This window comes from Dermacentor albipictus, chromosome 5 (genome assembly GCF_038994185.2).
Source record: "Dermacentor albipictus isolate Rhodes 1998 colony chromosome 5, USDA_Dalb.pri_finalv2, whole genome shotgun sequence".
NCBI classification, from domain to species: Eukaryota; Metazoa; Arthropoda; class Arachnida; order Ixodida; family Ixodidae; genus Dermacentor; species Dermacentor albipictus.
Window position 1 is genome coordinate 136,358,812 of NC_091825.1, and position 27,686 is coordinate 136,386,497.

At 41.7% G+C, this 27,686-nt stretch overlaps 3 protein-coding genes across 11 annotated transcripts in view; 2 read left to right on the top strand and 1 right to left on the bottom strand.

Annotated features, from left to right (window-relative positions):
• The window catches only part of LOC135909254 (uncharacterized), an 87,796-nt gene extending 82,763 nt beyond the window's left edge, over window positions 1–5,033 (top strand). For all 8 annotated transcript variants that reach the window (XM_065441154.1, XM_065441151.1, XM_065441156.1 and 5 more), the window contains 4 exons: window positions 263–543; window positions 1,126–2,997; window positions 4,166–4,332; window positions 4,875–5,033. In XM_065441154.1, the coding sequence (XP_065297226.1) occupies window positions 263–543; window positions 1,126–2,997; window positions 4,166–4,307 (2,295 nt within the window). In that variant the 3' untranslated portion in view covers window positions 4,308–4,332; window positions 4,875–5,033. The remainder of the gene's footprint in view (window positions 1–262; window positions 544–1,125; window positions 2,998–4,165; window positions 4,333–4,874) is intronic.
• A 3,423-nt stretch (window positions 5,034–8,456) lies between these two features.
• LOC135909255 (PI-PLC X domain-containing protein 3) lies at window positions 8,457–20,236 on the bottom strand. 2 transcript variants are annotated; one of them, XM_065441158.1, is made up of 4 exons: window positions 19,956–20,236; window positions 19,248–19,467; window positions 17,206–17,921; window positions 8,457–9,378 (listed from the first exon to the last, which is right to left on the bottom strand). In XM_065441158.1, exons 1-4 carry the CDS (start codon window positions 19,968–19,970, stop codon window positions 9,334–9,336), a joined length of 996 nt encoding a protein of 331 aa, XP_065297230.1. In that variant the 5' UTR covers window positions 19,971–20,236; the 3' UTR covers window positions 8,457–9,333. The 2 variants fall into 2 exon arrangements, with proteins under 2 accessions (XP_065297230.1, XP_065297229.1); XM_065441157.1 differs by lacking the exon at window positions 8,457–9,378 and having other exon boundaries at window positions 14,564–17,921; window positions 19,956–20,235.
• On the top strand, window positions 19,535–27,684 carry LOC135909256 (mitochondrial inner membrane protease ATP23 homolog). The gene is made up of 5 exons (XM_065441159.1): window positions 19,535–19,916; window positions 20,358–20,403; window positions 21,208–21,424; window positions 24,434–24,523; window positions 27,335–27,684. Exons 1-5 carry the CDS (start codon window positions 19,709–19,711, stop codon window positions 27,530–27,532), a joined length of 759 nt encoding a protein of 252 aa, XP_065297231.1. The 5' UTR covers window positions 19,535–19,708; the 3' UTR covers window positions 27,533–27,684.
• The last annotated feature ends 2 nt before the right edge of the window (window positions 27,685–27,686 follow it).

Below are 27,686 nucleotides of genomic sequence, written 5' to 3' on the forward strand. Positions count from 1 at the left end.
AAAAATGCGCAGAAAGATAGGAATGGTGCTGTAGTTTCATGCTGTATTCAAGTCAAAATTTGTCCACCAATTGATCGAAATATCTTTCACTAACCTGTGCTGTGTGCTATACGAATGTTGTCACATGCTATGCAACATAGCCCTTCTTCCACTCCCCATGATAAAGAAATCTGCTTAAAGAAGCCTGCTTAAAGAAGCCTGCTTAAAGAAGCCTGCTTAAAGAAGCCTGCTTTAAAGAAGACTGCTTTGTAACCCTTTGCAGAAACGTGGCCGCCTTCCTACGGTCAGCTCGGTGCCCGCTGACATGCGGCTTTCACCATCACTGGCCTCTGTCTCTGCGCCAGCCAGCCCCTGCAAACATCGGGTGGCTCCTGTCAGGACTGCGTCCCCCGGTGCGGTCTGGACCGGCTATGGCTCCGGCTATGCCCCCAGCAATATTTACCAGACGAGAACTGCATACCGCCGCCAGCAGTACCCAACGCTCACCAGCTCGGGTTCAGCAGGCTCCAGTCCAGTACCGCTCAAGTCTCCGTACAGAGACAGGTACTGTTTCCTAATGTGTCCCAAAATGTGCCACATTTGCAAAGCGAGTCGGAAGCCAGTTTTATTTTTGTGTGAGTTGCAGCATAAATACTCTATTTACCCTTGTAAGGCATTCCTTCTTGCAGATTTTTTAAGGGGTGTGGGCCTTGCACGAGGCATGTTTTTGATGGCTATACTCAAGCCTTTCACCGAAGCCCCGACTGCTATGCAGAATATAATGAAACCACTGGCGGCCAACTATGAACACCTTGTAATCATTCTCATGGCTTCCGCTACCCTCACTGTGTGACTTTCTCGCTTCACCAGCACCCTTCCAAAGCTGGTCGTCTTCAATACCATCCCTACTGTTTGAGATTCCCATCACCTTGAAGTTTTTGACGACAGTCTTCAATGAAACCGCATGGTGTGTGTTCAATATGCACAACTGCACTCTTTGCAGTGATGCCCTCTATGCACCCAAAAGCACATTGCAGCTGCACAATGAGCCGCAGTACAGTTGATACTGTTGAAGTGTGCTGTATGTATGCTGTGGGATCGCATAAATATATAATGAGATTTCTCTTCTCTGTTTCTCTTGTGCAGGTTTGAGTCAGGGGTGAGTTTGGAAGGGAGCAATCTTTACAGCGTGCCAACACAAAGGACCAGCCAGGCATTTGACAGCCAAGACGATCTTATGACAAGCAGTCCTACAGAACCCCAGGACCTGGGGTTGGTGTCCAGGCATAACAGCCTGGAAGGCAACCGACGACATCACCGTCGTGTTGCTGGCACCTCATTGCAGCCAGCGTCCCCCACCAAACGTGACTCAGCAACGCCTCCCAAGTCAACTGCTCCAGTCTGGACTGGCCCTTCCTTCGCCCCTCCTGCCTGTCCACCGGGACAGTGTGCACCAGTGCAGTGTGCACCATTACAGTGTGTGCCAGGGCAGTGTGCACCAGGGCAGTGTGCCCCAGTACAGTGTTCACCAGGGCAGTGTGCCCCAGTACAGTGTTCACCAGGGCAGTGTGTGCCAGGGCAGTGTGTGCCAGGGCAGTGTGCGCCACGGCAGTGTGCGCCACGGCAGTGTGCGCCAGGACAGTGTGCGCCAGGACAGTGTGTGCCAGGGCAGTGTGCACTAGGGCAGTGTGCAACAGTGCAGTTTACTCCTGGCCAGTGTACACCAATGCAGTGTACTCCTGGGCATTCTGCACCAGCTCAATGCTCTCCAGCTCACTACATGCAAGGTCAGTGCACACCGATGCAGTGTGCACAGATAGAGAGAGTTGAAAGCCACCCCCGCCTCCCACCACACATCCAGCAGCAGTATCGCACAGCATCGCCACTGCAGCAGCGGCGGACAATCTCTGGCTCACTGTCCTACCCTGAAAGCTTTCCACCACCACCGAGCCCCATAGTCGGGGGAAACCACCACCCTGTCAAGTCTCACTCATACCATGAAAACATGGTGCGGCACATTGACGATTGTGGAGTGCCTGTGTTTGTTCCTGTGGACAGCGATGGAAGACTGCGCTACCAAGAAGCAGTGCACCGTCCCACCGATCCTGGTCCAGTGTACCACAAGCCACCAATGTCGCCAGCCCTCATTCAACACCACCTTGCCCACCGAAAGAAGCTGCAGGAGGTGTGTGGTGACAACTTTCCGAGTAGGCCGTTGTCTAGCATGTCTGCCGCCAACTACCCAGTGTTACAGCGGGTTCATCCAGACCCTTACCACAGTCAGCCCACCAGCCCGACTGGCTATAATGCAGCTCACAGTGCAAAGCTAGAGACACTACAAGAGGGACACAGTGGCTCTTACAGCAACCACACTGCATCAGTGACCGTGTCTTCCTCGAGGGCATTTGCTTCAGTCACTCAGTCGTATAGTACTGAAACCCTGAAGCATCGTGCCAAGGACTGGGTGGAGACGTCTCTTGACTCCCCTCTTCCGGCAAGGAAGCCGTCGAAACAACAGGAGCCACCCCCTTCATCACCTTCTCACATCTCGGTATTGTCATCAGGCAGTGAAAGCTTGCCTGAGGCAGTCCAGGGCCCTGTAGGCATGTTGTCCCGTCACAACAGCTGTCGAGAAGGCAGAGTGGCGGTCGAAAGCCCGCAGCTTGAAAGGGACAAGATTTGTTCTCCAGTGCCTCAGCCAAGCCCAAAAACGATGCCAGGTGTCGAGCTGAACATTGTCACAGTGGGGCACTTTCAACCTTACTGGGAAGAGACTAAGCCTTATGAGATCTCGGACTTCTACAAGTACAGCACAAAGCATCGTAAACCATCGGGAAGCCAGGACTCGACAAGAAGCCCGAGCCAGTCTGGCAACTCGAGTGGCCTTGTATCTCCAGTGCTCATGTCTCCTCTTGCTGCTGATAATGTGTCTAGGGAGAGGGATGAACAGCTACCCGCTCATTCCTCACTAGCTGAACACATGAAAATGGTGGAAAGAAGTCCTCCAGATGGAATGGCGTAAGTACGCAGCCAGCTAGCCTTGTAACAGTTGTAATCCCATTATCATTGTAGAGGCAGTGCACTTGTTGAGACACATTAAATCACACAACATGAGCACTGAATCCGCAATTGTGTGATCTAGTGTATGGCCTTGTTTAAACAAGTTTGCTGCCTTTAGATAGACAATGGCCAACTATCTAGGCCACCACTACTGTATGCACATGTGTAAGGGATGTACTTTCTTTTTTTTTTTCACAATTTTTGACTAGGTGCAGCCCTTATAGAGGAGGCCAGTCATGTTAGTCGAATGTTTACGACCATACATAATCATCATGATCCCTGTGTGCCAACAGAGTGAACAATGTTGTTTTCATAATGCATTACTTGTTCATGCATGCACATCATGTGCTGGTTGCCCATCTAGTACTTGCCACTGTTATCCCTGCTCAGGCTTGGGTTGGTACTAGCACACCTATGAATACAGTCGTCCCACGTACCATCCATGGCTTCAGTTATGTCAGTGACTTCAAAGCTATTTACAACAATTTCCGTCGACACCATAGTCCACACACTCAGAATCGGAGGAGACAAGCTGGAAAAATGCTTTTTTTGTTTGCCTTTCCTCTCTCTCCCCCTTCTTTTTTTATTACTTTTATGCTGCCAAGTTGAGGGTCTGACTTCTTACACAAGTGCGGCCGTTGCACGAGTCTATATGATACCTCCCGAGTAATTCCATGGCCCCTTTGGAATCTACGCAGGATCTGCACAACACATATTGTTAAGATACGTAAGATCTTATGGTAATTGTAGCTAAGACAATCTGACACATCTCTTGATTAATTTTTTCTTTGTGTAACATGTTCACCAGTCAAATAATAGTGCATGGTAAAAAGTGTGCAATAATTTGCTGTGGAGTGGGGCCTTGAGTGGTTCATATGCAACATACATCACACAACACACAGCTGTACCATGCAATGTTTGCTAATAATGTAGTTTGGTTGTAAATTAGTGTTGTTTGTTTTGCGTCTGAAGTGATTTTATTTTTTGATGGTTGAACTGTATTGTTTGAGGCATTGGAGTGAAGTATCTTCCACCGCTGGACTTCATACAAATCCATATATGAAATATGTTTGAAATGCTCTAGTTCATATTGGTACAGATTGTGGTGTTTGTGCTTGTTCTGCAGTGCTGTTGAGGAACCGCATACCAGCCGTAGTGCAGACAGCAGTTTGAACCTGGACAGATCATCAGTTGCAGATGCCTTTCATGAGGAAATGATTGCGTGGTATGAGGACCAAGACTCTGGCAATAAAGCAACACTTGTGTGAATGGAATTGCACATAGATAATTCAGGTGCGTTGAATGCATGACCCCTAAATGTGATTTGAGTTGCAGAAACTCCAGGACTGAGTTATAATTAGCTATTCTTGTTCTATTGATTGATTGATTGTTTCTTGAGTGTTGACACTAGTTTGCGACATATTGGCGCTAGTTTGCATTTTAATGGCATGTACAAGGAAAATCTTTTTTACGCAAAAAAGTGAAGTAAGAGTGCACCTGACTTTTTCTTTCGTGGTAGCTGCGGAGAGTGTCTATCGAACTCAAATCTCTTTTATTGCGAATTTTTCTAAACACATACTACATGACCTAATTAAGTTGGTCATCGCATGTAAGTCTGCAAAGTGTGATGAATTTATTTGCTCAGTCTTGGTACATGCTTGAAAGCATAGAAAGAAATCCTCTTAACTACACTTGATTAGCTTACTTGTTGCCTTTCAAAACTGTGCATGTTGTCATAGAAAGATCACAAGTAGTCTAGCCCTGTTACCATGTGTCTTTCAGGTTATGCCTTGCCAATGTTATTCTTTTGCCCTTTTTTTTTTGCTTGCTTGCAGGTGCTATAGAACAAGGAAATATTCATCATTATATAACTGGACCTTGGAAGCAAGAGTTTTATAGAAGACAATGTACATAATTGTTTTTAATTGTGTTCTGCAAAGTATTTATTGCCAGCATCATCATTTTATACAAATAAATTTTATATTCTTTTTAAATGCTTTCTATTGAGTGTGTGCTCTTATGTGTAAAGAATGTTCTAATGAGCATTAGCTCATTTGAATAAAGGACTGAGTCTTGGAAGAGTCACTAAAGAGAAATAAGTTGAGCTGTATTAGTAAAGTATCCTTCTACTATACTGAAAAAGCCACTCTTATTGTGACAAGAGGCTTGGTGAGCTAGAAAAGATGCAAACACAAACTATGGGTGGCGATGCTACGTTGAATTTCTCGTATCAGTATTTTGACCCATAAAGCAGTGGAAGTGAGCGCACCTCTGTTTGCTTACCGTATTTACACAATTGTAAGTCGACTCGAATGTAAGTCGACCCCCTCATATCGTGTGTGACAGGGGCAAAAAAAAAAAATAGAGCATACCCGAGGGTGCATGCCATAACGAAAATTTATTAGTAGCTGGCATGGTCACTAGACTACTCGTCTTCACTTGTGCCATTGTCCTCACTGGTGCTGTCATCGTCATCACTGCTACGGTCCCACAACAAGTCGTCGCCCAGCGAAATTCCACATTTGGCAAACAACTGCACCACGACATCTTGTCCATCTTCCATCAACTATCGACACCCCCCATGAGTGTTGTGTGCACTGTAAAACGCTAAAAAATGTTGAAAAATCCTTCCGAAAAGCAAACGAACACACGGGATAGCAAAAACTATGGGTAGGGCCATAGAGCAATCGTAAAATTGTAACTACATTGTAGCTCCCCTGATATCTCGTTGGTCCCGCTTTCTTTGGCGGTGCCATGTTTTGGTTTAGATTGTAAATCGACCCCCCCTGCTTCATATTTTCATATTTAAAAATATAGGTTGACTTACATTCGTGTAAATATGGTGATTAAAAGATAAATTGCGACATAATACCTGTATATTATTGTCAGCCTACGGGTATCTTTAATGCGCACAGAGCTGCTAATAGAAGTTTGCATGATGTGCAACAAGTTGATTACAAGTACATTATAGAGGTGTAACACCTAACTTGTGGCAACGTGTCAGCTGTCAGCATTTTTCTTTCTTTCTTTTTGCACTTGAGGTAAGCAGGCTTTCTGGATCATAAAGCGAGGTCAGGAGGGTAGACTAGGTGCACTAGTTGACAAGCTAAGGGTATCCTGGATTTATCTAAAGCCCCTCTACTCGCGTGCCAACATTGAATTTGCTGAGTAGGCCCAACTTTTTATCTACGTCGCCGTTCTCCGATTTGTTGCCCACACCAGTTCCGCTTCCACAATTTCCATTTTGTGGGTTTCCATATTGGGTAGATCCGCTTCCGGGATTTTCACTTCCTGAATCTCCCCTATCACTGCTGTTGCATGTTTATACCTCTTTGCAGCAGTAGCATGTGGCCGATGAGGACACATAGTATTTACAAATCTATTCGTGGGCTTGCTTAACCCCAAAAAGCTTGAACATCATATCGAAGAAGGGTAAAAGAATTTGTTCACCTTTATTTTTGACCATGGAGATTACATTCGTACAAAATAAAAAGGAGATGAAATGTAATTTGAGTAACTACTATTAGAATTGTAATTGTTTGCTCCACTACCCGCAACTGAAATCTCGCACAAGCCTATCAAAAATGCAACTACAAGACTTCACGTAAAAATTTACTGCACTTAAATTTGAATTTTGAGGTATTAAATTTTGCGTATAAAAAATTATACATTCGGCTTTGGGTGGTTAATGAAGAGCAATGAGAAAGACAGTTTTGGTGTATAGTGCTGCGTTGGTCTTTTTGAAGTCAAGAAGGTAATTGTTATTGATAGAAAAAGGGAAGGCCAACCTTCTCTTTCAGCACATTGCTTTCAAACGACTGGTGATGATGATGTAGAGACAAATTTTATGGCATTATTGTGCATCTGTGTCATTCATGCATAGAAAGACTTTGGAAATGTTGCTAGGTTTAGCTGTCAACTTATAATATGGCTTAATCAATTTGTTTTTTTTTTTTCGAAAGAATAACTAACATTAGGGCGAAATGTTGGTGGAACCAATGACATCATAAAGAGCTGTTTTTACACAAATTGAAAGTGGACTTGTGACTTATTTTCAGGTTGTCCTTTCTGGCATGTCAAGTGGCTGTTGAAAGCAAAGTGGTTTACTTGTGTTTACAGGGGTGTGACCTGCTGATCTAGCCTATTATATATCTTTAAGGGCATTCTCAAAACATCTTTTTAATGTGTCTTGTAATCCAGCAATGTCTTTGAACACTTGGATCAGTAGTGGATGACTGTTTGGCAAAAAGGGCTGCTAATCCTCTTCTCTCGTACATGCTCCTGCATTGACGTCTGCAAACTGATCATGGGAGTTCATGTGTATCATAACTCTCTTTGGCACTTTAGCAACCAGTATGAAAGTGCTTCTTTCATTGAGAATTTGACAACAGCAATGGTCTTCGCAGTGCCAACACAGCCTTGCCAGTGCTAAGCTGCTGTTCTGCATGGCGCTAGCCAGGGATATGGGAACAGGACAAAGCACTTCACTCTCAGTCCAGCAAGGCCATCCCCGTACTTGTGGGACAAGTCACGTGTAGATCAGGATGTTTAGTTACATGCCCAAGCTGGTGTTACAGCTGATGCAAGTTCACAAATCACATTGCTTCATCTTGCTTCGCTGCTGTAATCACTATGCTGTTTGATTTGTTTGACTTGTGCTGTTCGTGAATCGTCATAAAGAGCTGGGTTGCTACCCAGCCAGTCATTCTGTATGGATATTTGTGCTCCAACATCATCTGTCTATTAGTCATTCATGTTGTTTGCGTCGCAAGCCTGAAGCAGCAAAAAACGGTGGAGACTTGAAAAGATATGGGTAAGGGCATACAAAATCTGATGCAGTGTTCTGAAACATTGAAAGAAAAAAGGCTTCAGGATGCTGACAGATAGCCTAATTACACATGACAACGTGGTTGTGTATCTTGCCAAGATTTTGGGTTTTTAAATTCTCTTTCTATCTGTCTTCCAAGACCAGCCTTGTAAGCTCAACCAGGCAAGGATTAGAAAATAAAAATGGTTTAGGTATGACAAGCAAACATTTGGTCACCTTGTTTAGCATGACATAATTTCGTTGTCTCCCTGATGTCGGCTCAATGTAGGTTAAGCTGTTCTTTATTTTGTGTGATGCTCTCAACTTGCTTTTGGTCAGGTTTCCCTCACCTCCTTGCATATTGTCCACAGTGCCTATACAGCTGAACCTCAAGATAATGAACCCTGACATAAAAAGTAAATTTGAAATGTCTCTCACCTGTATTAATGGGCAATGAAAATATGCTTATAATGAATACCTGGTATATCAAGGGCATTTTTGTCTCGCATGCTGCTACAGTGTACCGAGATTCAACTGTTCAATTCTTGTCACTTGCGTATTGTTTCTCAAGAGCTTTTGTTTTGTTGCATAAGGAAAGAAATGCACAATTTCTCTTTGTATGGTTTTCTTTATTCATCATTCACATAGTATATATTTCACTCCCAACATAAATACGGAAAAGATCATAACATAAATGCTAAATTTTTCTGGTGTGTAAGTCATAGAACATCACAACACAATGATACTGCATTTGGAAATGGAAACTAGGCATTCCTTTGTTTTCACACAAGTAAATTACATTGTTATAAGCATACACAAGAAAATTATTTAGTGACTATGTGGTAAGCTCTGAATCACTTTAATGCAGATTCTTGGCCAAAAATTATGCGAGAAAAATTCACTTTTTTTTCTTTCGATTACTTCTAACAAGGCCAACTGCAAAACAACATTTTACAACGGTTCTGCCGTAAAGTAGACTGATTTCATTTGCGATAAGCCAACATATAACCAGTCACTTGCAACAAGATGTGCTGACTGCTTGGCATTCAGGAACTAAAGCCTAACCAAGAGTGTGCTTACTCATGCTTACAGAAGTGCTCTTAATGCATGACTTTATTGTCGGCTACAGATCTCTGAGCTTTCAGAGCTGCCCTGTAAGCTGTGCCTGCTACGATTTGCTGAATATTCAAGTTGCTCAATTTATGGCTGCAGTTTATTACAACTACACTTCAGGATTATGGTCCAGCCTTGCTCAACTGTATCCTGCATATGTACAAAATTAGGTCGCTAAGCTCTACATCTTGAGGTAAAATGTTGCATGTGCAAAGGGCATTTTTTTTTTTGTACTACTGTTCAGTTGTCAGGATGTACAGTACAGTCCACCTTTTACAGCTTTTATGGCTACCAATTACAGATGAAATACCACACGAGTCCTTTTATTGACCTTTTGCAGTTATCAACGTTGATCTGCTTCGTGGTCGTCTTGGTCAGGAACTATTTCGTGCATTTTGGACTCTGTGCAGAAAGGGCACCTATGGAAACAAATATAATCTTTTTCAGAAAATTATTTTTATAGCAGAGACTTTTGCAGTGTGGCTTTCAGCCAGCATCACCACACGGACTATTCTCTCTGGGTCCTTTACCATCACATTTTTTTCTTGCGTGCTCTCATCCAAGGATGATTGCTGGTCATCTAAAGGCAGAACATATTCCTTTTCGGTGGGGAAATGACCTTTGGATTCACTAAACTCATGCAAGTTCTTTCCGTAAAATGTATGTGAAGAAAACGTCGCCTTCCTCTTAGTGCTCTGCTTGACAGAATGCGTGAATTCCTTCAAGTGTGTTGCCCTTGTACACAGACGCTACGAAGTACTAATATCAGTAGTTGAAAAGAGGTTCACGAAATGTGCTGCAACAAACACTGAAGAAACCAGTATATGCACGTGTATGTGTCTGGTGCTTCCAGACATCTGACTGGAACCAATACTTTCGCATGTTGGGAGAGGCCCCGACACATGACCGCAGAAGGTTAATTGCATAACGTCAGCCTAATGTGTGCTATCAGCCATTCAGAGTATAAGCGAGTTACATTGGCTTCACTACTAGCTAGCGTTCCCTTTGAAAGTTGTACTGTGCCGTACAACCAACTAGCCCGAGCTCCTTTGGTGCAAACTGTACAGTATGCTTTTACACGTAGTACAAATTGCTCTACACAGCAATTCAGTTGGCACTGGTGTTGTCGGTATTGGTAATGTAAAAGAGATTTATCTAGATATGCTCTTTGATATATGGTTAACTCGCATTAATTCAAGCTTGCCAATTTTGGTACGAAATCTCAGAAGTTTCAAGGTATCCAAAAGTGGCAAAAATATCCGAGACAAAATTATAGTTTAGTACATAAAAATATTTGTGTATACAGCAGCATTGTCGTTCCCAAGAGCAACAAATAAAATTGTTTTCATGCAAATCTGGCAAAAACTTTGCAAAAAGAAGGTTTGTCACTCAGCAGTCACTGCATGCTCTAAAATAGTTCAGTGTTATAGAATATTTTATGTACATAATTCTTTGTCAAATGGTCCCACCCATCTCAGCCAAGTTTGGCTGCAGACACACTGCTGCTTTTGTATACTTAGTTAAATTCAAGGGAGCTGAAAATTTTGCATAACCAGACAGTCCACTTGAATTGGAGCAGTTACAAGATGCAAGGAAACTTGCAGACCAATCAAAAGTTAAGATTTTCAAGAAATTCTGCTTCCGTTTGAATTTGGGGCTTCTCTCTTCAACAAGCGTCTTCCAATTTGCCTCATCATTTACGAATTTCTTTCTCCATTTCAGGACTTAAGGGCCTCCTTCAGTAGTGTGCATTACGTTCTCCTTTGGGCAACCTTGTTCCTTAATGCCACAAGAACCTGTTTGCATTTCTTCATCACTGTTCCAGTTCCATACAACATACCACTGGCCATAGCAGCAGCCTGAAACACTGCTTTTCAAGATAGCATTGATGATAGGCCAACTGTTCAAGAACATTCTTGTTGCATTTAACATGAGTATTCGAAGATGCTTCTGAATAACGCTTTTTAGGAATCTCATACCAGAGCATAAAGTTGAGAAGGGCTTGGTGTGAAGCCTTCGAGGGACACTTTGAAGTTATTAGTTTTGTCCAGGCAGCTAGGAATGCTAGTGCTTGCTTCATTACACTTTTCCCCGGTTAGCCATGCATCCATTGGACGTTAATTTCACGATGGCTCCTTCAAAAGTATGTGGTATTACAAATTGTGTTATTGATGCAAAAGTATCAAATGGTCCATTGAGCAGAAGAGCAGGCATTTGTATTAGCGAAATGGCATCTAAATTGCCATTGGCTGCGACGCCATGTCACGAGCGCGCCTCGACGGACCAGAATAGGCGAAATGGAACACCTGCTGGTGCGATAGCGCAACAGGTGTTGCATGAGGGGAGAGTACATCGCCGCGACATGCCTCTGTCTCTCCCCCACTGGGCTTAGCTGCTGCGTGCGCCTGCCAGCCTTGGTCACCACTGCTGCTTCCTTGTCCTCTTGTTGCACGGGACGTCGGTGGCATGCAGTGTTGGCATCGCAGGCTGCTGCTGCTTGCAGACTCGGACAGCACACAGGCTGAAACATCTACTTCGTCGGCAGCTGCAACCTTGGCAGTAGCGAAACATGGTCGTCCATGCATACAGCAGACGAAGTGAGGGAGCGGAAGAATGCAGCAAAACGAGCGAAGAGGCAGAAACACGTCACGACGATGCCCTCTCCCCTCACACAACACCTGGTGCGCTACAGCAGCAGAAAGTATTCTGTTTCACTCGCTCTGCACCATCGAGGCTTGCATGTGCGGACAGAGTTCTTCATCAGGTGCCGCATTCAGCCAAACATAATGTGTGCATGTGCGCTGCTCCCGTGTTGGAATTTGATGTGCCTAATGCACTCAACTACGTAGTACGGTGCAAATGTAGGAACGAAAAAAGAATAACTCATACTAATTTAATTGCAAAACTTGATAACGTACCCCGCAGCAAAACTTGAAAACATTATTTGCAGTGCAAAACTTGAAGGACCACTCAGTGCCGTTCAAGATCACATTAATTCTTTCGCATTCACAACTCGTAAGAAGTGCTGAGGTGTCCTCGGATTATCTTTTGCTCGAATTATTGTGAGTTAACCATACCGACAAAAGTTAACTCTCTGCATTTAAATATATTTGGCATATTTCTTTTAAATGCATGTTCTGTAAATGCCCTGTAACATTTTCCACAGACTTCAAAAAGATGACAGTCAATGACATGTGGTCACATGTTGTGGTGTCTTATCATTGTTTCTAGGCATACACAAGTTCACCTATTTCATCACGTTGTCATGCCCTTGCTTACAAATATTTTGGTTAAGAGTTGCACATGCATAATGAGCCCCTTTCTCTGTGTTTTGTCTTTTCGTACCAAAAAATTGTTGCCATATCAATTTGCCTCAGTGTCTTGGATGCTAAGCACACAGCAAAACCAAAATGCAACAATAGGACACATTCAACAAGCCAAAGTACATGGTAAATACAAAATGCAACCATAGGACACATTCAAAAGGCGAACACTTCATGGTTGAAATCTTACACAAGCACACATATTGTAAAAATTTCAAGTTTCATTGTACACACAAGTCCTATTGGTGTAAAATTATTTTTAAAAATTACGTAATCAAGTTGATGTCTCATAAAATTGCACCCACTCGAATGTAGTTGTGAAAAGAAAACATTCTGTAATAAACTTAAGCCACCACTGTAGTAGCACAGGTTTGGTCTCTACTGTGTTTTCGCAAAATGCAACAGTGGTCTGTGTGTTAGAAATACGTATAAGCCTTAAATGATTTATAGCACATTGAATTAAAAAAACAATATGTAGCACCGGTATTCCTTTCTACTATCGTCAAAAGCCTTTTTTTTTTCTCAAATATATATGTATATATAATATATTCCATATTTCAAGTACTCTGGTTCTAATCGAAGTATTTGATTTGAGAATTTGATGCTCAATTTCTTGGAATGTTCAATTATGGCTCAATGTATGGCATCACCAAATATAGATATGCAGCCTGCATATAATAATAAAAGGCTTCAACTTCAATCATAAGCCAACCAGCAAATGTGATGCTTAGCCTTTTGTATTCCTATCTTCATTTCGCTTTTGTCTTTCAGAAGCAGAAAAATATTTTGCATCAGATTCAATATTTAAAGCCTGTGCTTTCCAGATATTCATGTTCGATAATAAAATTTTATATTACAAGAAAGCTAGTTTAGAAGAGTACTGGCATTATATTGTTTACTTGTAATTCTTTTTCCTCAGGTGGGTGTCCAAACCCTCTAAACCCTAGAAAAACTAAAGGCAAGTGTCACAGGGCTTTGACTAATTTAATATAACAGTTTTTTCTGTAAACCAGTTTTTCTTTTGGCTCCCAGGATGCGGATGCCTCATGACATAATGAAGTGCTGGCTAACTCAGTTTCTCTGATAAGAAGAGAAAGAAGAAACATGCATAGCGTTCTCATTAATTTTTTTATGAGCATCATTGTCATACCTAACCTTATTGCTACATGTCTGCAAATTTAGGTCTCTACCATGATGTCAGGATAATGTTGATGATGCCAGATACGGAATTTTGAGACAAACTTTACATCAAATTAACATCTTGGAGTGCTTCCCAACCTTCACAATCCCAAAGAGCAATCGTCTTACATGTGAAAAGCATCTCTTAAGAGCTTCTACAGCTTCACACATATGTATCAGTACTCCTTTAAAAGCCTTCCTCCTTGCCTCAGTTCTGGTAGCTCTCATCACTGCTAACTTCCTGCCTGACAGCACAAACACGTAAGTTCTAACAGCAAATTGTAATTTGAAGTGAGCTGCCACTGCTTGGCATAAATACCTGTAGGAATCTTTCTTTCTTTTTGCAGACTGACTGTTGTTGTAAGCAAAGCAGATAAAGCTGAGTTCACGCCATGTAATTTCACACTTTCTGATGAAACACTCTGTAATGTGCAGGAATGTGGTGACTAATCCCATGGCTATTCTTTCTGAAATTCAAGTATAATCACTCTGTTTCAATTGTTAACCTTGCAGGCAATACTAGGCATCCCACTTGCTCTGCGGTTTTATGACCAAAGATTGGAAAGCACATGAGAAATGTTAGCAAAGTTCAGCTTCAATGTTTGTAATGAAGATATGGACAAATTCATTTTTTATTTACTTATGCATGTTTTTATACATATATAGTTTATGCAGTGTGGCATGATCTGAACTAGGACACAGCTGGTGTGGCCTGAAAGGCATACTGAAAGGAAGTAGGTTTTTGTATAGCATTAACATTTAGTTGATTTTTATACATAAATAATCAAAGAATGTTGCATTTTAGTTTTTCACAAACTGCTGCTGCAAAATAAAGTGACAAGATACATTATGACAATGTGTCTTGAGTTATATTATTATAGTTGTATTATATCAACACATTCAATAAGGTTTTCAATAACACCCAATAAGGTGGATATCAGCACATTTTTTATAAAATAATAGCATATTAAAAATAGCATCGTAATATTATGAAATTCATAAGAAAGTGCAGGAAAATAAACAGCACCGGGCGTACAGATCTAAGTCGGCATGTAAATATCACTCTGTAGAACACGCCACGACAATAAAGAACGATGAGAAATCTAGCACGATAAAATTTTAAAGGTGCAATGAAGCTTTCTGTAGGAAATTGCCTGATACATGATGATGTGACCACAGTCTTCATGATGATCAGACTGCACATAGCATGTTACACATTGCATAACAAAATAATGTGTCATTGTCTAACAGTTCAATACCACCACCTAGACTTATTGGTGTACTTTTCTTCCACAAGATCAAATTCAAACAAGGAAAAGTGAAGCAGAACACATATTATGTGTGATTATGCAGAAGTAAAATGTGGCACACACCAGAGCGTAGCCAGTCCTCAAACATTCCGTGTTCCCTAAACTCACAATATCCAGCTATAAATCATGCCATAGTGTCACACACAGCAATGAACATAGAAATGCAGAGGCATGTTCCAGCGTTTTCTGATCTGTGTGCATTTCAATTCATGCTAACAGTCATGCCAACAGTCAACTGGTCATACATACACGAAATACATCGACGTACAGGACTTGTTAGGCAATAAAAAGTCTTCACTTCAGCATAGCTCGATATGCTGGTCAACACAGCAAAGGACACAGCTTACTTAGTGAAATGTTTCTTTTGTGCTTTTGGAATTTGGTTCCCTACTTTGAAACATTGCCTACAAGTTGTTCTGCATAGGCACAGATGCTGGTGCTCATGATTAACAAACTTATCATGGTTACAGGGCCACTGCAACATTTTTTAACACAGAAAGTGTTCACGCTCTGATGACAATGCCATCATGAACATGCGAGTCAAATATTATTCAACTGCATGTTGCAGGGAGTCCACAATTTTGCGTAAGAGATTGCTCACTCTCTTCTGCGGCTTTCAAGCCCACCCCCCCATTTTCCGCAGTCATTGAGCGATTGTCCATAACAATGAGTTGCTCATGAGCGAAAGCCTTGCACTTCGCACACAACCCTCCAATATTCTAGTAGGTGAAGTGTCCTGTCACCACCCCTTTCTCAAATGTCAATCTTGAATGGTTATCATCACCATTTTAAAATGACACACATTACATATTGGTAGCATAAGTGCACCAGGGAAAGAAGAAAAGTAAGAAACAGAATAGGCAAGGCACTGCCCCAGCAGAATGGAAACGTTAATAATTGTGCTGATGGTAAATGGTAAAAGTAAGCATTGCACTCTTTATATCTCTCTTAATATTAGGTTCTTTTCAAAAATTTATTAGTAAATAGTATATTAATTGATCAGCATTGCACTCACTCCACAGAGTTTAGAGTGTCGCAGGGCCCCCTTAAGACAGTGATATATCCTTTGCCTGTTGGCAGCATTCTGCAGGTACCCAAACCAGTGAGTTTGGGCTCTGCTGTGGTGATCTGATGATGACAGCATATTCAGCATGATATCAGTTGGTTATCTCCTGCTGAATATGCCAGTGTTTGTCAGATCGATGAAGCCAAGCAGCACTGGTCACAGTCGGTTCTTGGGAGAGCACGTGGGAATGACAAGTACTCTTCTGACACTCAATAATTGGGGGGGTTCCACCTTGAGAAAAAATTGCGCTGTCCATAGGAGGAAATTCCCCCTCCCCTCCTTTGCAGCTACCAACCCTCCCAGTTCACAGTTCACCATTAGCAAGTGGGTGTACAGCCCAAATAATCTGTGGAACTTTTTGTATAATATGAAAAACATGCCAACACAGCGATTCGCAACATTGTTCTTCGTGGGACCCTACATTCAACAGACAACGTCATAACATTCAGGATCTTTGCATCATGGTATAAAATGGAACAGTTTTGCTTTGCCTGCTGATGAGCTAAAATTATAATGGGTTGTGGCCTTGTAAGCAAAAAGGTGATAAAAAGACGTTATTGCAACATGGGCAGGCACCAACAACTTGCATTACCTCAGATAAAAGCATCGCATTAAGATGAGTAAGAAAAGTGACCTGTGCTGAGCAAGCGTGTGCCATGCAAAATGCTTTTAGACTATGTCGCGCTTCTTCACTTAAACATGAGGCACATTAAGCAAAGGGGAGTTAAAAGCAGACATACTAGCCAGATGTTACAGTTAATGAGAGCGCTTCTGAAACTGTCCACACTGCTGCGAGAATTCTGGCTTGTGTTGAGTGTCCAGGCCTATTCAGGTCTGATCAGCAAAGTAATGCTGGACAGATCAGTGATACAAAGAAAAAAAAAAGATATTTCTGGTGTGTCTGCTTATAACAAGCATTGCCCAGCAGCACATTGTGCCCCTTTATATACAAAGCTTCTTTCTTTCTTTTTCTGGAACAGCAAAGTGCATGACACAAAGAGAAAGGATCTTTGTGTTGTGTCTGCTTTTAACAACCATTGCCCAGCAGCAAAAAATGCCCCTATATATACAAGGATTTTTTTTTTTTTTGCTGGCACAGCAAAGTACAATAATTTCTTGCAGCAGCATGCGAAGGCAGCGTAAGCAGAGTTGCTGGAGAGTCAACAGCCTGCTTTCACCTCCAGGTCACACCATTTCGTCTCCTGCACTGGCAGACGTACTTTGCAGAAGCTTCCGATTCATCTCCACCACCATTTTTGGAATTCTGTAGTTGTTAATCTCCACAAAATCGGACATGATGACATTGCACGTGTGATTGCCATTTCCGGGCACTTGACTGGAAAGCCAGCTTTCCAGGACTGCATTTACCTTGGGGACTATGTAGACCCTGAGGCTGTTGCAGATATGCATGGTGACCGTTGAAGGTTGAGGAGTGCCCACAGCCTGAAGCACAAAAAACGTTTTGGGATCACGTCCCTGCTGCAAAGTTTGGTTCCAAAAAGTAACCAGGCGTGTTGCGTCATCATCATCTGGCCAAGGGTTCGGTATATAGCTTGTAGGCCAAAGATATGGATGGTACTTGGCCAACTTCTCATGACCGTAGAAGGTGATCATCTGATATCCACGTCGCCACAGGGATGCAAGAGTGATGTTGTCCAGGTCTGTGGTGAACTGGCACATAAGTGGCCCAAATGCACTTGTCAACTTGTTTAGGAGGCGGTTGTGGTCAGTGTCTGTCATGTTGTAGAAATGTTGGAAATGAACCAGTATGACTTCCTTTTTGTGGCTTTCCAAGAACTCCTTGACTTCAACGAGGAAGTTGTCGACGACGGCGCCAAAAAGTCCGTGTATAAGGTACAAATTTTCATCTTTGGGATCTTTCCTGACAGCTATCCTTATGTCGAAGTAGCGGATACCAGCTTGCAACTGCTCCTTAGTAGTGATGTTCTGAGTGACTGACCAGCTGTACATAATTTGCTTCCCAATGGGCCCGAGCAGTTTCAAGAGTTTGTTACCGTAATATTCATTGTCTGGTGCTATTTCCGCTTGTGGCGATATGGTATAGCTGCAACTGTCATGTGATCCTGGAAATATAGAAGCAGCGATCTTGAGGATAAGGAAAAGAAAATATAGACAATGCAGCAATTCTGTTCCAATGCTATTGCTTTTCGCGTTTTGCCAGTGGTCAGAATGGCGCTCCGCTCACGTTATCGCTAGAGTTGTGTATGTATATATATATATATATATATATATATATATATATATATATATATATATATATATATATATATATATGTGTGCTTCCTTTGGCATATTAGTTTAAAAGTGAAATAACAGATTAACAGATGACATATAACATATACAGTAACTCTAGTTATCACCTAGAACGCCTCCTCGATCGTACCGCTTCTCGGCGGCGCTGCTAAGCACCCTAGTTATCAGGGAACGTATTCTGCGACGATCACTTCGGCGATACTATCGCCTTCGCGTGACGTAGTGCTCAACCAGCCAATCAGTTCATCTCATTTTGCTCAACCAGCCAATCGGCGCGCCTTACGGCGATACTATCGCCGAAAGTGATCGTCGCAGAATACGTCCTCAGGATCTGCCAGCCGTGAACGGAAGATATGAAAGGAATAGAATCGAACGAAAGGAATTATCATATACATTATACCGGTCATGAATCTGCCATAATATCAAGTAAATAATTTGCTGCATTTATTTTTGTGATAACTCGTTACAAGCGTTTAAACGTTTCTGGGTTGCGCGAAATGATCACATATACGAAAGACCTTACGAGTCTTATGAGATAGTTTAATGCTGCACCGCATTGCACGTAGTCATGCAGAGAAAACCACCTACGAAATCCATACGGCGTTTGGCCCGCTGTTATGTCTGTATTAAAATAAAGCAACTTCCACTAACCTATTTTTTTTTAGATTACAATAGCCCGTTTGATATCAACTTAGTTATTCCTTATTTATTTAGAAATAACACGCGCGATCGGGGAAACTTGCGCACAGAAAATTAATTCGGAAGATCGATCGATATGAACTGTACTGTATTAGGCGATCCCTGCAGACAGAAAATTTCACTGACTGTAAACTGGTCCATTGTTTATAAGAAAAGATGGGTTTCACGTGCTTGAAGGAAAAGCTCATGCCTAAAAGGGAGGGGCAGCGGCCGAGCTGCCTTTCTACGCAGAAGCTTCAGATATCGTCAAAGAAAACACTAAGGACATCTAGAATTAAGGCTGATATGAACCGTCAGATCATTGTTTCACTTTCTTCACGAGCGGTACGCTGTACACAAATGTAAAGCGCTTCTCCACTGATTCTCGGCCGATAAAACAGTCTCTTCCAGACGGGCGCGCATGATCGAAGTCGTCTAGGGCCTTCGTGCATATTTACCTGGTATGGCTAGATGGTTTAGTGGTACATTTTGCAGTTCCTCCGGCAGGTTCCCCATCCAATTTTCCAACTGGGACGACGCGTCCCCGTCCGTTACCGCTGCCATGTCCACAGTGCCGTCAGTTGCACGCTCGTACGCTGGATCAGCAAGCACGCAAGCACCGTCCAGCTGATGGGCATGCTCGGTACCAGTTGCGTAGAACCACCACACCCACATGACCTAGGGCACCAAAGGACAGCGACCAGTACGCAAGAAGCCGTTTTAGCCAGGCATAAAAGCAAATTTAGAATTTTTTTCTAGTACGAATAATGGCGAATATTGTAATTTCAGAACTCAATAAATTATAAAGAGGGCGCCGGCAGCAATCCACCATGGCGGCATCCATGAACAGAACATAGTCCATTGAGTACTTGAGGACGATCATTTGTTTGGGCTGTCTTTATCCCACAACGAAGAAGACATGTCTTCCACCGCAGAGACTCACAATCAGTCGACAGACTCAAACAAACACGCTGAACCTGAACAGAGCTACGGCTTCGAGAACTATCCGGAAAGACGAGGCGGAAAGAAGTCCGAAAGCTGGCTGCGAATCGCGCTGTTGGGTGAAGGTCGAGAGAGCTTCGACAACATACGCTGCGAAAAGAATGTCATGAAGTGCATCAATGAGAGTAAGGAACACTTGTCATTGTTCGTCGGCGTCTACATACCGTGTAAAGGAACATACTTCGCCGCGCAGATCGGTTGTACGTAACGCCGGTGCCTGTACGACATGCTTGCGTTGAACTTTGCTGTAAATGTAATCCGATATTTCTGTGATCTAATACTCGACATCGATGGAGCGTTCTTTCTCTTTTCTCCCTCTTTCTGCTTCTATTCTTTAGCACTTTTGTATGACGTTAGCTAGGTGTAGGTATGAGTAAGAGCCCCGCGACTACATCACTGCGGATTCATTCAAGCTTACTTCAGTGCAACAAATGATTGCCGCATAACAAATTTGACCATGCAGCTGTGGTAAGCAGGCGCTCTGCGTTATGTAAAATGTAACAAGGGGTTATGATTTTACTGATTTGTGTACCGTTGCGATCTTACGTCATTACGTAATCTTGCAGGTCCCCTGGTAAAGCTGATGATTAGTGCTCTAAAAAGTGCCGGCTGGTAAGTATTCCCTCGGATCATTGTCTGTGAGTGTGACGTTTTCGTTTAAATGGTTTTGTAGATAGCGACACAACATCACGCTGCGACAGTTACATCCGCGATGCTGTAATGTTCTTTGGTTTCCTGCAGGCTGCAACACGTCAACCAATGTACATGGTCACATATTCCCTCCTTGTGATTGCCTGTTTATGATAGAACACACTATTGCTTTCCAATTGCTCTTGCAGTTAACATCATGCAATTACTTCAAGGGTGCGTAGAAACACTGCGTTGCGTTTCATATTAATATTTTTAGATTAACATAGCTCTTGAATGTCTGAGCCTGCTTTCTACAAATATAAGAAATAGGAACTTTATTTGGCATCTGTGTTCTTCTCATCATTTTCATTTCCCCTTTTTCCTTTAAGGCAGAAGGTGTTATGCTAATTTCTGCAGCGATTAATAGCCAGTTCTTAAAAACAATAATAATGACGAGATGAAGTACAAGGTATTAATACTGGGGAACAGACACACTACAGCCATCAAAGCCATGTTTTTGCTCACCAGGTGTTTCTTGCTTTTACCCTATGGCTGCTCAAGGCTTCCCATTGACACCCTTGTCTACCACAAAATGCATGCCAACATGCTAGCAGTTTAAGCAAACCTATGAGATATTCTACAGGGGAACAGCATGAAATATGCCATGAGATATCTCATTCTCTGTGCTTTGAATGCTGTTCATCTATAGGATGTTATTTCCCATCGTCTTAAGCAGCTTTTAATGCATAAGCCTTGAATAATATATGTTTGGTATTCTCTTTTCAGTGACATAGACATCAGGCGAAACATCTGCTGTGAGCCGTGCGAGGGTCTTGTGACAGGTGGCTTTGACACAGAGTATAACCAGGTTGTTGTTTGTCAGAATAAGGCCAGGTCGAAAGGCATGGTTCAGGGTGTGCTTGCCCATGAGCTCATGCACATGTTTGACTATTGCCGTGCCCACATGGACTTCAAGAATATGGATCATCTTGCCTGTACAGAGGTGGGCAGTAATTAATTATAGTATAACCAAATTATAATTAATGCACTCCTCCACCGAAAATAATCCCATAGCTCTGCTTTAGAAATTTGGCATTACAATGGCTAGGACTAAAATTGATTATTCTAATAGCCTGCTTTTGCAAAAATTCATGTGGAGATGGGTTGCGTACATAATGCCTGAACATATAATACAATAAATTATGTCAATGTATGAATGTGTAGTACAAGAATGGCAGTGTTTCATGGTTAAATACATGTTTTAGCAGTTTCCTTATTTGGTATGTTATGCCAGTGTCTAACGGCAACTTTTGATCACGATCGAGCTCGATCCAGATCAATTCTTGAGTGTGATTGAAAGTGCGCCATGTGACACCTGTATTACTTTTTTACTATGAAATATATGTTTGGAATCAAGTTTGACATCCAAATAATTGCAGGATGCACTAGTGGGGATAAGATGATTGTCAAAGGGGAGTGAAGAAATGGAAGCTTATTATCGTTAGTTGAACATGAACAAAACAAGTTTAGTTTCTGATGGATTTATGGGATCTTAATTATGGGACACCAGAAGACATGGAAAGGGTTATTCTGAAAGTGTCCACCTAGTGGACTATCAATTTTGGCCGCTGCTGAAGGCAGACAGGGGCTCCTGCCTTCTCGCTTGTACCCCAGCCCAGCCCGTCGGCAGTTCACCGGCAACCGAAATCGACAGTCCACTAGGTAGACATCTAAAGCGTACCCTCAGCCCCAGTTCAGCATACTTATATCATTATTAAGTTTTGCAACTAGGTTAGTTACACACATATGAGAGTTGACCATGGTTGTGTCATCTGCATAAAGAATGCAGTTGCAGGAAGGCAGGCAATTACGTAAGTCAATAATATACAGCACACTCCCATTAGAACGAACTCAAAATGACCATGAAAGTGCGTTTGTCTTACTAGGAGTTTGTCTTCACAAAAGTGATCCACGAAACACAAATCTGCTATTCCTGATGCACCCAAATATCTACAACAGAAAATAATAAATAGAAAAGCATTAAAACCAAATGGGAGACATAAAAGCAAACATTTATTAGATTTGCAGTGACACAAATTGCTTCTGTATGCACTCTTATTTAAACTATTGAATGGATGTTGCTTGCCGGCATTGTGGAAATCTGTGTATTGTCACAAAAGTTGCAGTTTACCCATGCTTGCCCAAGTTTTTTTTTTATGGCCTCATGTTATTTATTGAAAGAAAAAAATGCATCAAAGTATTCAGGAAGTTGAGTGAACAATGTCACTTTCTCATTCAGCTCAGGTTTGCTCACATTTATTTATGTTGAGAATAAGGCCAGTCCAACCTTCTGTATATGTAATCAGATGGTGTATAGATTGCTGCGCTTTGAGCATTTAGTGATATAGTTCAATAAAGTAAAATAGCTTCTTAAGTGTTCATTTTACCAAGTTTCCAGGATTTCAATAATTTAGGATGGGAACGTAAATGTTGAAATCAAATTTTAAAGATCATCAAAATGTCAGTGTAGACTATGCGTGTTAAAGTGTAGAATAGATCTATAGACAGAAAAATATTTAACTGGTCAAATAGAGGAAATTGCAAGCTTGCCTTGATGATACCCTCTATAGAAGGTTAAAGTAGTTAAGTGATTGCAGAAACCTATGCCTTGGTGATGATGCGATAGTGGTGACTATCAACTGTTTTCTGAGCCTTGGTTTGGCAGTTATCTGTCCATAAGGATCTCCACTTCTTTGATTTCTTCAACATCAAGGCCCTAGAGAATAAAAATATTTTCCAATCTGAGGTTGTTTTAATTTACAAATAGTGGCCTCTCCTTAGTTCTTAATATGCTGATGCCATGCAGGCATTGCAAGCTTTCCATTCTTTCGCCAATTATTCATGCTTTTATTGTTTGTGAGGAAAAACGAGCAGTGTATTTTTTCTTTTTAGTTTTTGTGGGTATGCAACAAACGACATTGAGATTTGCAAACATTATTAGGCAACCAATCTTGTGGCCAATGGCTTGCATAACCACCAGTCTTCTTTCTTTCTGTGTGCATAGTAGAACGTCTTTGATGTCAACATTATTCAGTGTCAAGTACTGTTGGAGCTCCGCAGCCATTTCGTGAGCATGCAGTTGTGAGCTTCCAGAGCTTTGTTTTCAGCCACTAGCACAGCTTTTTCATCATACATTTTCTCATCAATATTGTTGAGGAATTCTATATCAGACAGTAAATAATCCATTTATCTTTTTTCCGCAATGTTCGTTTCTGAGTCGCTTCTTCTTTCAGCTGGAAGTTGCCAAATATTATGCCAAGGAGTCTGTCAGTCAAATTTTCAAGCTTGGATTTTAGTTGCTGTAATCTTTTCGCAAGCTCAGCATTTGTGGGCGTTATGCTCAAAACAGTTAATCAGAGTTTGGCAGTACTATAAAAGCTATTGGATTTAGACTAATGAATGAATTTTTGTGCAAATGATACACTCAGCAGAATTTTGGCAACTGCTGCAACAGTACAATTATTCCTACTAAGATAGTGTCAAGCAAAACATATGACCAACCTGCAGATGCAAAATATGAGCTTGATTAAGTGCATGCACTTGTTGCCGCAGTAGCTGCCACTATGAGACCACGACATCGCAGAGGCTTCTTTTATCCTCTTCCGAGCACGCATGCATAGTGCAAGCACAGCTCTGATGGCTCCAAGGTATCTTTGTGTGTGTTCCTGGCAAAGCACATTACCGACTTGATAGCTGAACACTGATCACTGATGACACTAGCGTTTATAGGAAGTGGACTTAACCGCTGGAGTGAGCTGACAATCACTGATCTTAATCAGCAGTCATTTGAGGTTTGCTCTCACCGAATCCACCTTTACAGTTGTGAGGCAAATGCCATAATGCAACAAATAGCATGTCCCAAAAACAGTGCTACTGGTGAACTTCAATGCAGATATGCTCAACTCTGAATCGTTGCTGTCAGTTTGCTAACCTATGTCGTGGTCATATGCAGATTCGTGCTGCAAACTTGTTTCACTGCTCCTTCATGAGTGCGATGTCACAAGGTTCAGCAAGCTTCTTCAATATAGCAAAGTCCCATGCAGTAAGTCTATCATGACGCTTCTCTCTATGTGTATCATCAATGTAGTTCGCTGTATTAGCTTTTTAAATGCAGTTATATAAAATTTAATGATAAGCAGTGAAATCTTTGTCCCTTTCTAATGCTTTTTTAAAGGGACACCGAATATGAATATATTTTGATTGAATACACTCCTCAAATACCAAAAACTTTAACCTTACCATGAGCAGAGTCTTCGTAAGCCAGGAAAGATGCAAAAACAAAATACAAGTTCAAAGTTCTTGTGCTAACCCCATGTGACAACATGAGAGTTGAAGTGTCGGCTCAGGACTATCTTAAAGCTAATCAATAAACGACAATTAGTGCATCAAATTCTAAAGGAAACAGAGAGTCAACCTAATCAGCATTATGAGAAATTATACTGGTTGTTGAAGAGCAGTGTCAGAGTGCTCTGATGGTTGTATAATACGACATTGAAGCTGTATACACAAACAGAGCACTTTATTAATGTTTATCTGGCTTTGTTAAAACTATAGAAGTTTGTTTTTTGCCATGATAAAGTTTAGCCACATCTTTAAACAACATTTAAAACTTTGCAGGCATGCTATTTCAACAGGCTAAACTAATTGCTACGCTTTACTGTCCCTTTAAAGTTTTTGAATTGATTTTCAATATTGTGAAAAACAACCTTTAAATATCATATACTTTCAAATTTTTTGGCGAAGTGGCGTATAAAGTTTGTGTAGTCCAATTGGTTAAAGATGGGCTTATTTACATTATTTGGTGCACGTGTATAATACTCTTCAGAACTGAACATCTGGTCAAATGAGGAGCTTGTAAATAATAAGCAGTTGCTTTCAGTTTGTTATCTGGTGAACTATGACTCTGATAGTAGTGAAATAATGGAAAAGTATGTCAACAGGTGTACGCAGAGTGCGGTATTTGTTGAAGGAGATTAGCGTGATAATACAACACCACACATGTGATACAAACATGGTGGGACAACCCAAATCATAACTTGCTTTACCTAAATCAAGACAACAGATTTGTAAGCTGCCTAAAAGCAAGGCATTCTTATTCAATGACTGGGAATCATTAAGCCGAAGCTATCTGCACCATCTATTCAATCAGGAACTGATCAGTTGCCTTTGGGCAACTATAGCGTTCTCCTGTAGCAGAATTCTTCGATAGAAGTCACCACTTACATTAGGTTTTCTCTTTATACACTGATGAAAGGGGAAAAAAAATTCTTATCCACCCGACTGTAGTACAAAGCTACAAAGGAAAGGCATACAGGCTTTTCAGAAAGCAAAACTTTTGAAGTTGAACAAAAATTCGTCCTGGTTTGAGGACAGAACCCAGGACCAATGCCTTTCCGGGCTGGTCACTCTACTGTCTCAGCTAACCCAAAGGATAGGCGATCACAGTGCGAGGGCAAATTAATTCACGACTCAAAGCATAGGGACACTGAATATGGCAAACCGTTTCTGCCCCAGCTGCAAGGTAGAGGAAGGTTCATGACCGGGAGAAAGACTATAGACACCAAAACTATTGTTATTCCTTATACTTGTGCAAAAACGAATATTTGACAGTTTCAACTATTGAATTTTGAAATCATATATGAATAGAATGGCAAAGATGATTAAACTGAAATCCTAACTTTTGAATATTTGTGCACCGCCAACTGTAAGCTGTAAAGTGCCACCTAGGAAGTGTTTTACCCCAGAAGGTTTTGAAATGGGCTTAGTAATTAGCTGATAGAAGCAAATGGAATGTTGCAAAACAAACATGTGAAGAGGGAAGATTCCCTCCGTGCAGCAGAGGCTCCCTTTCATTTTGTCGACGAGCATCTGCAAACGACATTCCTCCCCTGCCTTCACTGTTATCAGAGCTGAGGACCTGTATGACCTTTACGTCATAAACCACGGTGTACTTTTCTTTTCTCTCTCTTTTTTTCTTGCTGTGCGGTGCACTTGCATTGATAGTGCTACGCATTCTGCATTGCATGGGAATCCAAGAGTCGTTTATATTGCTGTCATGGCTGTTTATGCTCTGCAGGCACTGTGGTTAATGAGAAGGCATGGACCGTAATGTTGTCTCTGCTCATGGGGAGACTGAGGAGTAGGGTGCACCTGCTTTTGTTGGAATTTTTCCCTGTTTTCACAGTGCACGACTCTTTAATACATTTATTTATTTTATTTTAGTTTTATTTAACCATACTGCAAGCCAATTCTTTTGCCCCAGCAGGAGGGGCATTTTTGGGATGACAAACAATAAATAACGGCAATAAACTCGAAAACAGCAAATACTTTGCAGGTATTATTGTCGCTGTATGATCTATACACCATGCTTGTTTGTTTTTAATACCCAAACCTGTCAACTGGGGTTGTATGGTGGTAAATTCACATTAGTAATATGAAAAGGTGTTGTGGAGTGCAAAGGAAGTTCTTTTGTGAGATTCTGTTCAGGTTAGCCATGTTTGCATTCAGATATGGTGAAAATCTCGATAATTTGAATCCTCTGAATTTGAAATGACGGATAACTTGAACTGCTCTGTTGGTCATGGCAAAGTCTTATGTATTTGAATAGAGAAAAGCTCTTAGGAGAACTAACTAGAACTAAGGCTCTCCTTAGTTTGAACTCCGTTTCACTCAAGTAAATGTCTGGTCCCCTTGAAGTTTGAATTAACAAGTTTCTACTGTATTTTATACCGCAGCTGCGTAGTGTTATATTGTGTCACTAAAAAAAAATTACAGTAGCATTTTGGCAGCAAAGTTTAACTCTTCATGTGTTGTTGCAGTTTGCTTCAGTCTCATGCTTACCTGTTGCTTCCAGGAATGTGTCAAGCAGAAGGCTGTCAATTCCATCGTTGTGGCGAGGGGTGTTTCGAAAGAAGAGGCAAGAAATGCTGTTGATCGCAATTTTGACAAGTGCTACAATGACCTCGAACCTGTGGGAAGACGAATACGTAGGAATTCACCACACATGCAGTGGGCATATCGTGAACGTTATCATTATGGATATGATGAATAACTAGTTTGTTTTGTAGCCACAGTGTAATTAGAGTTCTCTATGAGGACTCTACCGGTGCCACAAGGGGCCATATTCATACTGCCTGCAGATATTCTGCAGGTAGGCGAGGGCATGTTTTACAAGTTTAATAAAGAGAGTATGCTTGTTTCGAAGT